Source organism: Pollicipes pollicipes, unplaced genomic scaffold (genome assembly GCF_011947565.3).
Source record: "Pollicipes pollicipes isolate AB1234 unplaced genomic scaffold, Ppol_2.1 Scaffold_7261;HRSCAF=8764_pilon_pilon_pilon, whole genome shotgun sequence".
Taxonomy (NCBI): domain Eukaryota; kingdom Metazoa; phylum Arthropoda; class Thecostraca; order Pollicipedomorpha; family Pollicipedidae; genus Pollicipes; species Pollicipes pollicipes.
Genome location: NW_023597054.1, coordinates 60425914 through 60442114, shown reverse-complemented (window position 1 = coordinate 60442114; position 16201 = coordinate 60425914). Strand labels below are relative to the sequence as shown.

General features: G+C 48.7%; 1 protein-coding gene across 1 annotated transcript; it reads right to left on the bottom strand.

Annotated features, from left to right (window-relative positions):
* Positions 1-12849: 12849 nt before the first annotated feature.
* Positions 12850-14035, bottom strand: LOC119112171 (procathepsin L-like). The gene has a single exon (XM_037236237.1). The coding sequence runs from the start codon at positions 14013-14015 to the stop codon at positions 13044-13046; it is 972 nt and encodes a 323-aa protein (XP_037092132.1). The 5' UTR covers positions 14016-14035; the 3' UTR covers positions 12850-13043.
* Between the last annotated feature and the right edge of the window lie 2166 nt (positions 14036-16201).

Here is a 16201-nt window from a genome sequence, read left to right as displayed (position 1 = left end):
ATCTGCGCGCGAAGTACCAAACTTACGGTTGAGAACACCCATAAGACAAACAAATACCGCTGCATACGCGCAGCCTGCATGGTGTCGTCTTTCAAGCTGGTGTAAATTAGTCAAAAGATCGCTACGATGCTGGACACGATGAGGAAATTTTGTTTTGTTACTTTTTAAGTCCGATGAAGTGTAAGTTTTTGGTTTGGTTCCCACTGGTCTTGATTTGTGACCAGGTTGTGACAAAGCACTGGTCTCACACAAATTTGAGCTTGCACACCCTAGTATCTTCCTTACCCTTATCCATGATAGGGTGGTCGATGCGACTTCCTATGGTTTCTTGAGGGTACCTCTCCGGGATGTCGTGCAATTACGCCCTAAATTTAAGTATCTTATGGGACAACCATTACGCGTGTTTTGACACCAAAAACGCGTCCCTAACATTTATGATCTCGTAGCAGCGTCGGTTTTTGAGGAACACTACATAGCGATTAACGGCCGGCCAGCTGGGGGGGGGGGGGGGGAGGGGGGCGGTAACCGGCGATGCCTCGGAATGCGCGCAGCAGGACGACATTGCTACATCAACGAAATCATACGCCGTAAGCATATGATCAAAACAGGTAAAACTATATACCATTGTTTTCGTCTGTTCAGGTTTCGTGTTGCTACGAGGCATGACCTCGTACGTACGACATAAATCTGAAAAGGTGCGATTTTAAACATTTGTAATTTCACGCGATTCAGTTTGCGGACGTTGGTTAGGTGCGTATGCACTACGATCACCTTAAAATGACCAGCAACTCGAATGGCATGGGGCGCTAACATCGTTAAGTCAGCGAACGCGTGCAAGATATGCGAAATACGAGTTTTATGCGTGTGATTGCGCGTAGGCGTAAGAACGTGTCAAAAAGTGGGGAGACCAAGCTCAGGGCGTACTTCAGGTACTTTTCTGGAAAGGAAGCCTGATAACCAGGGGGTAGAGGGTGGTGGTGGTGGTGGTGGATAACGATGCAGGTTGTTATAGCTCTTTATCCAAGTGTCAAGGCCGCTATACTGGGTATGCATCTAGAGCTGTTTCTCACTGGTGCACAATCTTGCATATAAGACACATATATGCCATTCAGTAAATAACGCTATCCATCTCCCCGTGATCATTCGTCCGTTTTAACGCTGTCTTTCCTGGGGAGGCGAAATTCCACGAGCAGGTAGGCATTTTGGGTCATTGAGGAGGTATCTGCCTGAAGATGATAGCTGCCAAAATAAAGCCTGGACATGGGCTGTTGAGAATGTAAAAGTGAATCGATGGCTCACAGTGCGACCGATTTTTCATGCGTCGTCATTTCGCTGGCTGCTTTTCAAGAGATAGGGCTTGTAGAATTTTAGGCGGAAACAATTCCCGAACATTGAAATTGCCAGAAACAATGTGACAAAAACAATAAAACTGGAGATTCTCCGTTGAAAACTAAGCCACAGAGTGAAGGTCCTTCCGTCACATTCCTCATCTGGACCCTGCTCCCGTCCGCGGTCGGTGGCCACTGCCCTGGCCCGGCTGTCGCCTGCATGACTGGCTGCGAGCTGATGTGTCTGCTATTTTGCATATTTCTGGATCAGCATTACTGCTAATTGGTGCATAAAACATATGTTGGACACCTGCAACAGTACCCTTTTCCGAAGTACCTTCCCTTACACCACACCGCCCTAGAAAAAAGTCCCCAGTAAGCTGTCTGCCTTAGGTATGAAGTGGCCCAACGGACATTTAATTGCCCATCATTCAACGAAGACGACTTGATCTGCTTTTGCATGTAGGCAGGGGCGTAGCCAGAGCGTTGCTGAAGACAATGCGCATTAACATGACCAAGCCATGTTTGTCTGGAAATTGTTAACATTCAGTCAGAATCGTTAAGTGACACAATTTAGGCCACGTTGTTTTTCATATGTGTGCCCGCAAATCTTAGCAACAAAGACCTCGGCACAAGGCGTTGCAGTCTCCGTTGTCCGCGGGGCGTTAGCCCAATGGCTGACTTTTCTGAAATGATAACCATTTAACACTTAAATTAGTTATCAATACAAGTTATGTGATGTAATTTTGATCATACGCGCTCGCAAATCTTGAAACAAAAACCTCGACGCCAGGCGTTGCAGTCTCCCTAGATCGGCCCGGAGGTTGATACTGAGCCGTGGCCAACGAGTGGACGAAAATGATGACGCTTCTGGAAGAAAAACCTTTGAACGCTTCAGAACATCAAATCTTGCATTAAGAAGGCAGTCTGAGTGCATATTTCACGTATGCAATTTTTAGGCTGATAATAAGGAGCGGATTGGCCCTTAAAGCACCAAGAAGTGGTGCTGGAATCCGGTGGTTGAACTGAAAAAGTAAAAGCAGAACCCCTATTTTTCGTGTTTCTGTAATTACAAATCTGCCCAGAAGACAGATAAACACGACATCCGCCGCCTGTTGTCACTTGTAGAGGCCGACGCCGTTCGGTTTCATGGAAGCTGCAACCCAGGCCATCGCTGCCCTTGCTGTCGAGGTTGCGGGCGGGCATGCTCAAACCTTTCGATGGATTTTTTTCGCTAATCCATTCTGAGAAAATGGTCGTTCTCAGGCAAACATGGGATGGCCTCGTTCGTTAAAAAAAACATCACTTCGACCCACCCTATTCAACAATAATGAGACCCCCACTCTACTCAACAATAATGAGACCTCTTATTTCCTTCTGGGCAAGGGGCCCTTGAGTAAAACACCAGGAGCACAATACCGGTTCTGGTCGAGGGCTAAAGGTCCACTCCGTCCCATCGCGAAGTGTCTTCTGGCTGGCATTCTGGTAACACGGGGCGAGGCCTCCTGGTCGGTCCGAAAGCCATCAGAAGGATATATCATATCACATTGTTCCCCTCCCTGCGACCAGAGGCCTTCTGACACGCGCAGTTAGTCCCAGATCAGCACAGGAACCCTCATTGACGCAACAACTTCCCTGATAGCCGAAGGTGGTCCAGTAATTGTCACATAGACTCCAGCTCCGTGTTTTTCTGTGTTTTTTTCAGAGATATTGAGGACTCCCTGGACGTGCATTGTAGATGAAATGGAGTCCCAACTTTGTATAAACATGGCTGATCCATGTTTGTCTTAAAATGTTCAAGATTCAGTTATAATTGGTTACTGATATAAAACTACGTGATGTGGCTTTGAACATGCGCGCTCGCAAGTCATTGCAACAGCAGCCTCGACGCCCGGCGTTACAGTCTCCATAGGCCGTGCGGCATCGGCTTGCGGCTGTAACACTGAGCGATGCCCAATAAGCAAATGAAGAAGCTGACGCACCTTGGGTGAACTAGGTGGATGGTGAAATAGGTAAATCGGCATGTATATCTAATGTAGTGCAAAAGTAAGCTAAACGCTACCCTAATCTGAAAAGTGTGGGGGGGGGGGCAGTTAACACTGCTGCCCCCCCCCCACCTTGAAAAGTGGAGGGACCATGGCCCCCTGCCCCCCCCCCCCCTGTTCCTACACCCATGTAATTGCGTTAGGAATGAAGGAAGCATCTTTCGAAATTGTCTGTAAGCTAAATCTTGTTTTATTTTGACAAATTCGCTGGGCTCTGCCACATTCTGTGCCGTGCTGCGTTGCAGTGAGCCGTCCTCCGCTCTTTCGTCTCCGTCTTGATCTGTTCTGTCATCTCTAGAACCTGTCGTATGTGCCTAGAACCAATCTTGAACGACAAACTCCTTCTTAACACGCACCCGGATGGAAGGCTGGATACCCTTCGCTCGGGTGGTGGGTCAATTTGACCCTCTGAGATCTCGGGAACTAAAAAGGCTAGAAACACCAAATTAACAGGGTGTATTAACCTGTACGTAAACTCACTGAAGTCAGAGTTTGAGATTTTAGCTTATAACCTTCGGGTCAAATGGGGTTAAACAAGGTCAAATTCCAGGCTGGTCTACAAAGCGCCCTCAGAACCTAGATAACTGTTTTATAGCAAAAGTTCACATGTTAATTTAAGATCAATGATCTTTTTTGACCTTTTGAAGGTCATCGTGACCAAAATCATACAAGACTGCCTGAGTTTTGCATTTGAATAAGCCACAAAGATAACGCTAGGCAGTATGTTCCTAAAAACAAAATGTTGACCCGGGTCATCTCACGTCAATGGCCTATCCTGGCCTCTAAGAAGTTCATGGAAGATGTAAAATGTGGTTCCTGTCATCAATAAATTCGAAATGAGCACCAGAAACTATCCCATACAGCAAACCCCAGATTAAAAAAACAGATTGTTTGTTACCTTGGTCTAACCTTTATACATGATCTTAGGTCAATTTAAGTTCCTCATTCAATTATTGTGTTGTATGAGAAAGCATCTCAGAGATGTATGGCTTCGTGTAACACTCAGTTGCATCAGATGGAACGATTCCCTAGAAATTAACCTCGCTGAAACCGTGCCTGAATTTGACCTGCCATATGTCAGCGATCTTACATGATACATCCAAGTTTTTGACACCAAAGGATCCGCTATTCATTTATCTACAGCGATGCAAAATTTGCCGTTGCTACGCCGCGCCGTTCGGAAACCATTCTAGAAAAACCTTCGGAGGTTCAATTTTACCCCTACCCGAGCGCGTGTTAGCTCACTCAGCTCTCAGCCCTTTTAGCTTTCAGTGCTCCCCTCAGCCCTGTCTTCCTGTCGTCTCCTGTCCTGTACGATTATTTACTCCCCTGCCTTGTGTTATTATCTCCTGTCCTGCCCCATCCGGTTGTCTTCTGTCCTACGTTCATCTACGCTGTACATTTTCACCCTGCCCCAGCTGCTGATATGTCCTGGCCTGCTCTGTACTGTTCTGTTCCCTCCTGCCCCTCCCCGTCCTATCTTTTGCCCTGTCATGCCATACCCGGTAGTGGCAGACCCTCCGTAGAGACTAGTGTGGTCCGACGTAACTTGCCCTTTCGTGATGTGTACTGCCGCCATGCTATATGTTCCCTAGATTTGGCAGGGGTAGCTGCCCCATGCTTTCCCAAATCCACCGCCCCTGACCATGCTATGGCAAGCCCCAGCTCCAGCCCCGGCCCCAAACCCAGCCCAAGCCCCAGCCCCAGCCTCAGTGCCAGCCCAGTTACCAGTCTCAGAACCAGTCCCAGCCCCAGCCTCAGTGCCAGCCGCAGTCCAAGTCCCAGGCCCAGGCCCAGGTCCAGGTCCAGGCCCAGGCCCAGACACAGGCCCAGTCCCAGTCCCAGGTCCAGTCCGGGCCCAGACCCAGCCTCAGTGGCAATCGCAACTCCAGGCTTAGGCCCAGCTGCAGTCCCTGGGCCAAGCTTAGCCGCAGTCCCAGGCCCAGGCCCGGCTGCAATCCCAGGCCCAGGCCCAGCCACACACCCAGGCCCAGACCCAGGCACAGCCGCAGCCCAGCCCCAGCCCAGCCCCGTGGTACACTACCTGGCACCGCGCTGATCACGTTACGCATGTAACCGACGGTGATGTAGCCAAGGGGCTTTGGGTGCAGGGTCGCAGGAATTATGCTCATGTTTGGGGCGGGTGGGGGAGGGAACTCCAAAATGCCAAAATAGACCCTCTTAGATTAGAAAGTGGGCCCCAACGGGCCAAAATGAGTCCTCTACAAGTCATGTAGCGATGTAGCCAAGGGGCTTTGGGTGCAGGGTCGCAGGAATTATGCTCATGTTTGGGGCGGGTGGGGGGAGGGAACTCCAAAATGCCAAAATAGACCCTCTTAGATTAGAAAGTGGGCCCCAACGGGCCAAAATGAGTCCTCTACAAGTCAGAATGGAGTTAAACTCACGACAGTAAAAAATGAACCTTCTACAGATCATGATGAGTCCTCTTAAGGCGGAATGGGCTCTCTTCAGGTCAGAATGGGCCAGCACAGTCAATAACGTGTCGTTTCAGATCAGAATGGGTCTCTATAGGCCCGGATAAGCCATCTTTAGGCTCAGAATTTCTCTCTTTTGGTTAGAAGGGACCCTAAATAGCCCAGAATGAGCCCTGGTCGGAGCGCGATGGACTTTTGCATACACTCGCCCAGCTTTCAAGTGGCGGGGGGGGGGGGGGGAGCTGGCCTCACTGCCCATTCCCCGGTTATCGCGTCCTTGTTTGGGTGCCTTCCCCCAACCCTGAAGGCATTGGCGTAGGAACGTTTCAAAAAGTAGGGGGAGGCTAGGCTCAGGAGGTATTTCAGAAACTTTTTCTGGGAAGCAAGCCCGGTGACCGGGAGGGGAAGGGGGGGGGGGAGATAAAGGTTGTTGTCCGCTCTTGATTTACATAACATTCTGGAAATAATTAAATGCGATTGTTGCTATGCTAGATATACAACTACTGCTGTTTCTCGCTGGGCACAATTTTGCCTTTTCAACTCATCTATGCCATCCGGTGAATAAGGCTATCCAGCATCCCACGATTAGTTATCCATTTCAACATTGTTTTTCCTAGGACGCGAAGTTCCACGAGCGGGAAGACATTTTGGGCCATCGAGCAGGCATCCATATCCACAGGGTAGATGTCAAATTGCGACGTCGACATAGGCTGGTCAGCATTTTTAATGCAAATCCATGACCCAAAGTGCGGTTGAATTTTCATGCACCTAGGTTTCGCGGGCTACTTTTCTAGGGATAAGATTTGCCGCAGCATTTTATGTGCAAACAAATTCGGAAGTTCAAATACTAACTACCAAAAACAGTGTGACAAAACCATAAAACTGGAGTTTTTTTCCTGTAAAAAAACAGGTCACAGAATGAAAACTGATCTCTAAACTCCTGAACTGAACTCCTTATCTGATCCCTCCTCCCGTCCGCCTTCGGCAGCCTCTGCCCTGGGCCGGCTGTCCCCCCCCCCCGCCCCCAGGACCGACTACGAACTGATCGGATGGCTACTTGGCTGCGTATTTATGGACCAGCATTACCACTTATTGGTGTGTGAGACATATACATTGGACACCTGCAGCAGTATCTTTTTCCAAAATATTTTCCCACCCACCGCACCTCTACACACCACCGTAGAAAAAATCGGGAAGCTGCCTGCCTTAGGCATGATTTGGTCCAACGGACATTCTGTTGTCCCTTATTCAGCGTAGCCGCCTTGATCTATTTTGTATGCAGGCTGGGGCGTAGCCAGAGCCTTGCCAAGGTGGACAGGGGCTTGACAAAAGCCCCACTGGTGATGACCACCAAAAAAAAAGATCACCAGTGGAACTGATCTTGGCTTGGCTGTTAGCAAGGGAGAAGGTCATCTTCGTTTTTTTGTTGTTGTTATTTTTACCTTGTCACTAGGAGAGAAACAGAAGCCAGAAGCTACCGCGAGATCTGTTCTGTTCGTATTTTGAAGTCAGTATGCCACAGAAATCAGGCGTTGAACACCTTCATAGAAAAAAATCACCGGCGCTATTTATTTACAATGGTTCAGTAGACTCCTTCCAAACCGATGAAATTCAAAATGTTTGTCAGATGTTTTAGATGGTTTCTACAGCTATATTAAAACCCTGCGAAAGTAGATTGCAAAGCGAAATGTGTAAAATAAATGTGTTTTAACATGACCGGGCGACGTTTGTCTGGAAATGTTCCACATTCAGTCAGGATCGATGTAAGTGAGTGAGTTGCTCGCCGCTGCAGGGAGTGTGTTAAAAACGCAACGGCTCGAGAAGGGACGAAGGAATTTCGGTGCTATCTGGAAAGACGTAGTTTATTGTTTTTCCCATGGGCACTGGCTTTTCCAAAAAGTATTATCTCATTGCGCAACGCGCAGTCCAAAGATACCATTTTGAAAAGGTGGAAAACCCTCTTGAGCGGGTAGCGATGTAACCTTTTGCACCCATCTGTGACGCTCGTTCGTACTCATGATCTCGCTGGCAAAATTATCTGTATTATCAATGATAATTAGATTCATCCAACGGCAGCAGAATACGCTCACCAAGAAAAGGTGCTACCCATGCTGAAAATTTTCCATCAAGAGCACAATATCATTGCTTTACCTTTTACTGGCTGGCCGAATATAAAACAAATGTAACTTCTTCAACATGTGCCACCATACTGAGGATCTGGGCTTTACATGTGTATTGCGCGTCCTTGCGACCATCCATGGAAAGTGTCTGTGCACGAAGCGAGGGATACCGTTAAGCGCCTGGCAGGATATGGAAATCTGTAATGCCTAGAAGAAGATCAAATCCTGGCGTCATATGACATGTTTCGCAGCTGCAACGACCACCTTCCTACCTAGTAGACAAGAAGCCTATGGACGCAGATTATGAAATACTCTACGAATCACAATGCGGAGAGATAAAATTTGCGTGTTTCAGTTATGGGTTATCTGTCAGGTAGATGCGCACACACTATCTTTCTACGAATAACTTTGTGGTTAGTTTTGTCATTTACGTAGTTAATACTTAGTTTTATTTTCATTCGTAGACAGAGATAAAACACGGAAAATGAAGCAATGGTTAGAATATAGGGTGAATACGCAAGAATTCTAAACGGAACGCAAAGATACAGTCGTCATCAACTCTGAGGAGACACGTCTGGGCTGCAGTTACATTAATGAGCACAACTGCTTGAGCATCCAAAGTGATCATGTGAGGGATGAATGCAGCGCGAGAAGTTATTGCAACTGCTTGGTTGTAACAAAACCTAGAATGCAGAACAAACAACCAAGGATTTCGGCTCGCTTGTTATGATTTTTGTACTCACATCAACTGACATGAACGAATGATCAATGACATAACTTTGCGCAAACCACTATGGGGGACGACTTTGAACCTCACGATATATGGCTGCACATCATGTCGTTGAAAGATAATTTGCCTCTCTATCTACGTGACTCGGGATTAATGATGATAGGAGAGGTTGGTGCGTAAGGTCGATGAGGATACATCCTTCTCTTACGCATTGCTCCAGAGTCCCGGTTAGTTTCAAGGCCACGGTAACAGTTCGCGACGCGGTGAGCCGGTCGGCCCGGTCGCACGGTATCGGCCCGTTGGCTCATGGCGGGCCGCCGTCCGTGATCCGCCATTGTTCAAATTAGATTTGTGACCGATCTACAAGAGATCGCATCGCTTTCTTTTTTAGACTGCACGGAAATAAGTCGGTGTTTAATTTATATTAGCTTAAAGAAAACCAAGGCACCACGTTTTTAACACGCGCCCGGGTGGCCGGCTAGATACCCTTAGCTCGGGTGGGGGGCCAATTTGACCACTCTGAGATGTCGGGAACTAAGAAAGCTAGAGATATCAAATTTTCATGGTGTCTTGACCTGTATGTGAACTCTTTGTGTCAAAATTTGAGCTTCCTAGGTCATGACCTCCAGGTCAAATAAGGTCAAACAAGGTTAAATTGGTGTTGTCACCGTCACCAAAATGTAGGTTGGCCACCGAAGTGCCCCTAAAACCTAAGAATCTGTTTCTAAGCGGAAGGTCAAAAGCCCATTTGAGGTCAGTGACCTTGTTTGACCTTTTGAACGTCCTAGTGACCAGAATCGTACAAGACTGCTCTGAGTTTTGTATTTGAATAAGCGATAAAGATTACACTAGGCAGTATGTTCATAGATTAAAATGTCGACCCGGGTTACCTTAGGTCAATGACCTCTTCTGACCTCTAAGAAGTCAATGGAAGACGCATTATGCGGTTCCTGCTGTCAATGAATTCGAAATGGGCACCACAAGCTGTCCCATACAGCAAGCCCTGGAATAATAAATCAGGTTGGTTTTGACATTGGTCTGACCTTCATACCTGACCTTAGGTCAACGTAATTTGCTCATTCAATATTTGTAGTACCTAAGAAAGCATTTCAGAGATGTATGACTTCGTCAAACACTCCGTTATTGTATCAAATTGGACGATTCCCTAGAAATTGCCTTCGCTGAAACCATAGCCTGACTTTGACCTGTCATAGGTCAGCGACCGTAAAAGGTCATCTAAATTTTCAAGTCAAACGACCCACTATTCAATTGTCTACATCTATGCAAAATTTGGCGCGGCTACACGGCTCCGTTCGGAAACCATTCTGGAGAAACCTTCGGGGGGGGGGATCAATTTGACCCACTACCCCCACCCGAGCGAGTGTTAAGAAGAGGGTTAAACGTCGAACTAGGTCGCTATATGTACCTAGTCACAAACTTGAATGTTGTATTGACCCATATTTCAGAAGAACATAGGCATTTAACTTTTCGATGCACTTTTTGCAAATGTTCCATTCCACCAACTGTTGTCTCTAGAATAAGCTAGAAAATAGAGTGCGTGACGTTATGGCATGTTTTATCTGCTTCTAGTTTTCTTATCGGAACACCACCCGGCTCGAAACTTGCAGAGCCGTGTTTGCGTATCAATATTCTACAAACCTGTCGTGGTCAAGTTTGAAGAAAGTGCCGTGTTGTAATGCACGTACCCGCGGTCGATTTGCCATAGAATAACCCTGACATGAGCTTCTAGTCATGTATCTCGTCATAGTCTAGCCGTGCAAAAACTTCCATTGCAAAATGGTTCATTACGGTCATTCTGTCATTGTTGCAACTGAGAACGGCATAGCTAAAACGCCTAAATGAATTCGTACCTGATGTTTCCGACACATTTGTGACAGCCCTGATCCATATAGCACATTTCTTGTGTAAACGCCCTTTCGTTTACTTTCTGGAAATGGCTGTGGCGTCACCATAAAACAAATTAAGTTAAATCAAGGTTTGCAAATCAAATCAGCCATGCACGGTTCTGCAGGAGGACGTATTCCATGCCGCGCTTAAACCCTAACGGGACCCATGAGCTCTAGCGGTCAAACGACATGTCCCTCGCCATTCCGCGCCGTCTTCCATCTGTGCGCTGACTGGCTGTGGTGGATGCTATGCGGCAATCAACTATGATGCCTGCAACAAACCCCTTTATGATTGGCATGGAATTGGCTTTGAAATGCACACAATGATTGCATTGATTGCATTTTGCAAGGAAGGCTAGAGGCACGAGTCAGTGCGAACTCCCACCTCAGCAAGCTTATCAGCGAGCTGGGAAAGTGCCATCGTGGATCTCGCCACCAAGACTAACAGCCTAGAGTGCATGCTCATACGGAGGGTGGTAGACCCCGTAGATGTGCGAGACATCCATTCATGGAGGCGGCAGGGAGAGGAAGGGGATTGCGAGACAAAATTGGTTGAGGATCAACCACAGGATGGTGAAAGCCGAAATGATGGTGAAAGAGGTGACCATGGTGGTTTTCCTGCAACCACAGAGGCTCGAAGTATTCGCTTGTGGCTACCACCCGGCTACCCGCTTGCCCATTATTTCGATTTTCTCCATCCTGCAATTAACCCCTATCCGGCTTTCCACCACCATTCTCCCTACTCTTTCTGCCTTCTCCGTGAGGGGGATGCTCCTCGCAGCCCTCAGGCCGGACATGCTCAGCCTGAGCACATGCTGCAGCTGGAGGAGGCTCCTCCGGGTGGGCAGGTCTGCGATGGCAAGCTCCTTCGGCTCGCCAAGAAGCTTGTTCAGATAGATGCTCGTGCAATCTCCCCTGCCGTCAGCGACATCTACAGGCTCTCACTTTGTATAACTTAAAACCAAGTTGGCACCACCTATTTACGAATTGGCTAACTGTAGGTATCATATTTGTGCACGAATTTCTGCCTGACGACAGCACATATCACTGCCCGCCGGCCCAAAACTGGAAAACTGGAGCCAGCCAGTCTAGGACAGCCCACTTAACCCCGCAATCTCATGGGTTCTGTTTGGGTGGCATGGTGAGTGGTTGAGAAAGCGTCCATTTACGAGATCACTTTAACCCACTAAGAGACCCACATGTATTCCTCGATTTACGACGAAATAAGACATGTGATGCGACCCTGAAGACAATATCGACTATGTGTCTGATAATAATCCCCTTGCGGCAGGAGTGTAGTATCCTTTTCAGTTGGGGGGGGGGGGGGAAGGGGGGGGGGGGAGGTACGGGGGACGGCCTCAACCACTTCCTAAGGCCCCGTTCGTTGGCGTGTTTTGGGGTTAGGTTGATCCATTTTTCACCGCTTGGTCCTCTTTCTCATTTTGAGAAACTACGCCACTGCCCTGCTGTCTCCAATCAGCACCAATTACACGCTTCGATCAAATGCTTATTCTTTCATTTCAAACAAATGGTATTGCCATTATTACAAATGGTATTTACATTAGATGCTGGGGGGTTCACAGGCGTGGATCTTAAATTCACAGGATTTCTTAGACCTGCTCGCTAAAAACATTTTCGGCTATGTGTCTGATGATAATCACCTTGTGACCGCAGTGTACATTCCCATCCAGGTGGGGTCATGGGCTTCATCTCCTTCCCCGCGTCAAAACTTTTTTAAGCAGGCAGATCAAAGCCGGAGAAAGTCCCATTTGTGGGCGTAATCTGGGTGTTACGTTGAGTCATTTTTCACTGCTCAGCCCCCAAACTATTTTTGAGAACCCAACGCCTCTGCCTTGTGGTCTTCAGTCAACGCCAAATCCCACGCATCGATAAGTGCTCCTTAGGTATCCGATGTCTATTCTTAATTTCAACGGAAGGGCATTGCCTCTCTCCGGACAGCAAGGTCATGGGCTTAGGACAATGGCTATCATTTTTAAGGAAAAGCAATGCCGCCGTGGGGTAACGACCGGTCAACATCTGTCGCACACGATTGTTACGATTTTTACCATGAACAGGCTTTAAGTAAGTACCACGCCACCACACGGATCGGTGCCAAATCGCAATGTACGAGGCGAAAGATGAGCTGCATACGTTTCTTGCAGAGTTGGCAGACAGCTTCGCCACAATCGTCTCCAGAGCGCCTTGGCAATGCTAGGAGGAGGCGTGCTGACACGCTTACGCGCATCCGAACGACTCTATCCCGACTGCATACGAAAACTCCGCGTTCAGTTTCACAGGATCTGTATTGCGCAGTGTCATCGCTCCAAATGCACCGATCGGTTTTTGCGACGCCAATATACAGCAGATAGACACACCCTTAAATTACATGCCGCGAGAGGTAGATCTCTGTTCATGAGAGACAAGACGAAATCGTTCTGAGACGTGTCACAAAGCGAGCACAAGCCATTGCGGGACATCCTAGACCTTGGGGTAGGAGGCCTGGGTGGCGATACCGCACTGGTTACTCTTGTTGCGTGTCATCTTGATGTAGCCCTCCTCGCCCCAGGAGCCGCCCCAGGAGTTCTTCACCAGCCAGTAGTCGTCGCCGCCCTCGCTGCCGTAGCCGACGGCGAGCACACCGTGGTCAAGACGCGAGCTGGAGCAGCGCCTCTCGTTGTAGACACCGCCGCTGTACAGCTGGAACGAAATGTGCGAGGCGTCGATGGCCACCGAGATGGGGCCGACGTTGCTGACGGCGTCCTCCAGGCCCGACTCGGAGCCCGAGGGTACGTCCACGTACGACGAGAGCGACGCGACGAACTTGCTCTCGTCCGCCTTGCAGTGGCCGTTCCTGGCCGTGTACGAGTACGACGACTCGGACTCGATGCCGCCCTTGGCCTTGATGTAATCGAAGGCCGAGTCCATGAGGCCGCCGTTGCAGCCCAGGTTGCCGTAGTTACCCGAGCAGTCGACCAGCTGCTGCTCGCTGAGCGAGGCCAGCTCGTTACCGGCCATCATCCATGCGGCCTCCAGCGAGCCGGTGGTGGAGAAGGCCCAGCACGAGCCGCACTGGCCCTGGTCCTTGACGGGTGTGACGACGCCCTGGTCGCGCCAGTCGACGGTGGCGGCCGTCGCCTTGCCAGTCAGCTGGTGAGTGGCGTGCGGACGGCTAGTCTGCGCCACGTAGCCCTTGTACATGGAACTGAACTCCTCGGAGGTCAGGTCGGCGAACTTGTTGAGAGCCACGGTGAAGGTGTGCTTGCCCTCGGCGTATTCGGCCATGTGCTTGTCGACGAACGCCTTGTTGTCGGCATACACCTTCATGCGGTGGAACTCCTCGATGATGTTGGAGTAGGTCTTGCTGTGGGTGGACTTGAAGGCCTCCCACTCGGCGCGCTCCACGAAGGCGGAGGCGGCCCCAACCAGGGCGACGATCAGGAGGAGCTTCATGGCTGCTGCGGTCTCGGAGGAGGCAGGTGCCCCAGTGACGGAGCGCGCCCGTTTTATACGAAAACCTTATCAAATTCAGCAAACGTACGGGCTCGAATACCCACGCACTGAGCAGAGTCTTTGTAATACATTGACAATCGTGTCAGCAAATCAAACACAGGCCGGTGATAAGTGCAGGTGGCGACCCAGACCTTTGTTTCTGGCCGATAGCATGGCCAACAGGGATGCGTGACCTGACAGCTGTATCGACTCAAGCGCAGGGGTCAGCTGCCTGATAGTCGACAGGGTCAGGCAGCACCGGTGGTGCTGACTGACCCGTCGCCGGCACATCAGGACCCTCACTGTCACCGATCAGGGGTGACAAAGGGCTCGTTTGAATGGAGAGCCTCCTGGTCAGTCAGGGAGTACGCATCTTGCAGTGTAACGTGAGCTGTCGAGGGCTAGCACGACATTCTGCAAGCAATCAGCAGCAGCTATTCAACAACCGTCACTAAAGCGTCATGTGATGGCAGCACAGAAGCAATCGGCATGTGACGTGACTCACTGAAGCGAGTTGCAAGACATCACAGTTTGGGGTATGTGAACAATGGCTCTGCAAGATTATTCTGGCATACGTGGCTGAAATGTTAAGTGTGACACGTATCTTATCTAACTGTAAGATATTGGTATTCTGCTATGTTGGACATGATGCACTCTATTTTTAGCAGATTCGAGTGAAACATTACGCGCTTTTAGATGTGACGAAAACTTCAGGCCTAGTAGTACTTTTGCTGTCCTTGTGTTTGTCTAACGGTAGTAGCACGTGGAGTGAGATGGAAGGTTAGGTTCAAAACAGCATGATATTGGGATGCGACCAAGCATGGTGACAACATATAAGAAAAGGCGAAGAGATGAAAACGAGCAGGCATGAGAATAACATATTTCCGATCCCTTGTCATTTTGGAAGTAACTACTGGAGTCAAAAAGCTGCAGAGCTGGCTTTGGAAGGGGCTATTCCGTAAGTTTGAATGGCAAACTTCTAAAGGAATCAGAAGTTCTCAACACGACGAGGACCTCCCTGAGGCGTGCAGGGGGCCAAAAAGTGATCCGCCGCCGGTACGTTGCGGTCGGGACTCTGGGGACGATCAAGGGTCCCGCGTCAGTCTTATGGCCCTTATGTACGGTCCGGGCCACAGAACAGATGACCCTCTTCATTACGTCCTCCGAAGCGCGGAGATGCACAAAAATGATCAACGACTCCATAGAGACAGCCAAAGGCCCAAGAGGTGGCCAACCATCGCTGTCAGAAACGCCCAACACTCCTGGGATGTCTGGTAACAACTGCCAAGAGCCATTAAGGTGCCCAGGCCGTGTCTCATGACAGGGTAACCCTGGTAAAAGTGCAGAAGGCGCACACCCCGTGTGCTTTATAACGTGAGTATTTTTCCTGTCTGACATGCATGTCTCTCAACCAAGTTAAAAAAAAACCCTACGGAAAAAAGAAACAGCAATTCACCATGACTTTCTGTCGGAACTATCGGGTGTTCTAGTGAAGTACAGTTCGGCGTGCACCGTACTATGCCTAGCGGACATTGTGTCATGCTGTATGGTGTATGGTGCGGTGATGTAATTGTAGCAACTAAAACGAGAGGATATGTTATGCAATGATGCATGTTGAAAAGGGGTGGAAGGGAGAGGATTCGAAATTTAGTTGCACTAGATCGCCATTAGAAGGCACACGACATACAACGCATGATCCAACGACGTACATCTACTGGATTAACCATCATGGCCATTATTCATGCTTGTGGTGTAAAACACTTGTAAATGAATTTTCGTCCGGCTCCATCCGAAATATTCACGCTTAAAGCGACTTCAAATAAGAAGCGGTTCTTCCGGTATACAATTGTACACCTTGCATCCCGACCTGAAATCAAATAAAATGAACCAAAAAAATACTTACGTTGTGAAGTGCATTTGTAACGAAGAATATGCGTATAGCAGGCAGCATGAACGGTCCTGTTCCTTGTAAAATAAACATGACAATGGATCCAAAGATATCGTGATTTGCTACATATCTTTATTGAAACTGATAGCAGTAGTAAATTCAAAACTGCGTGCCGATCCTACTCGATTTTCAGCACGTTTCTTTTTTAGAAACAGTGAGTCATAGTTTTTACAGATCAACGACATTAAGGGAAGAAGCA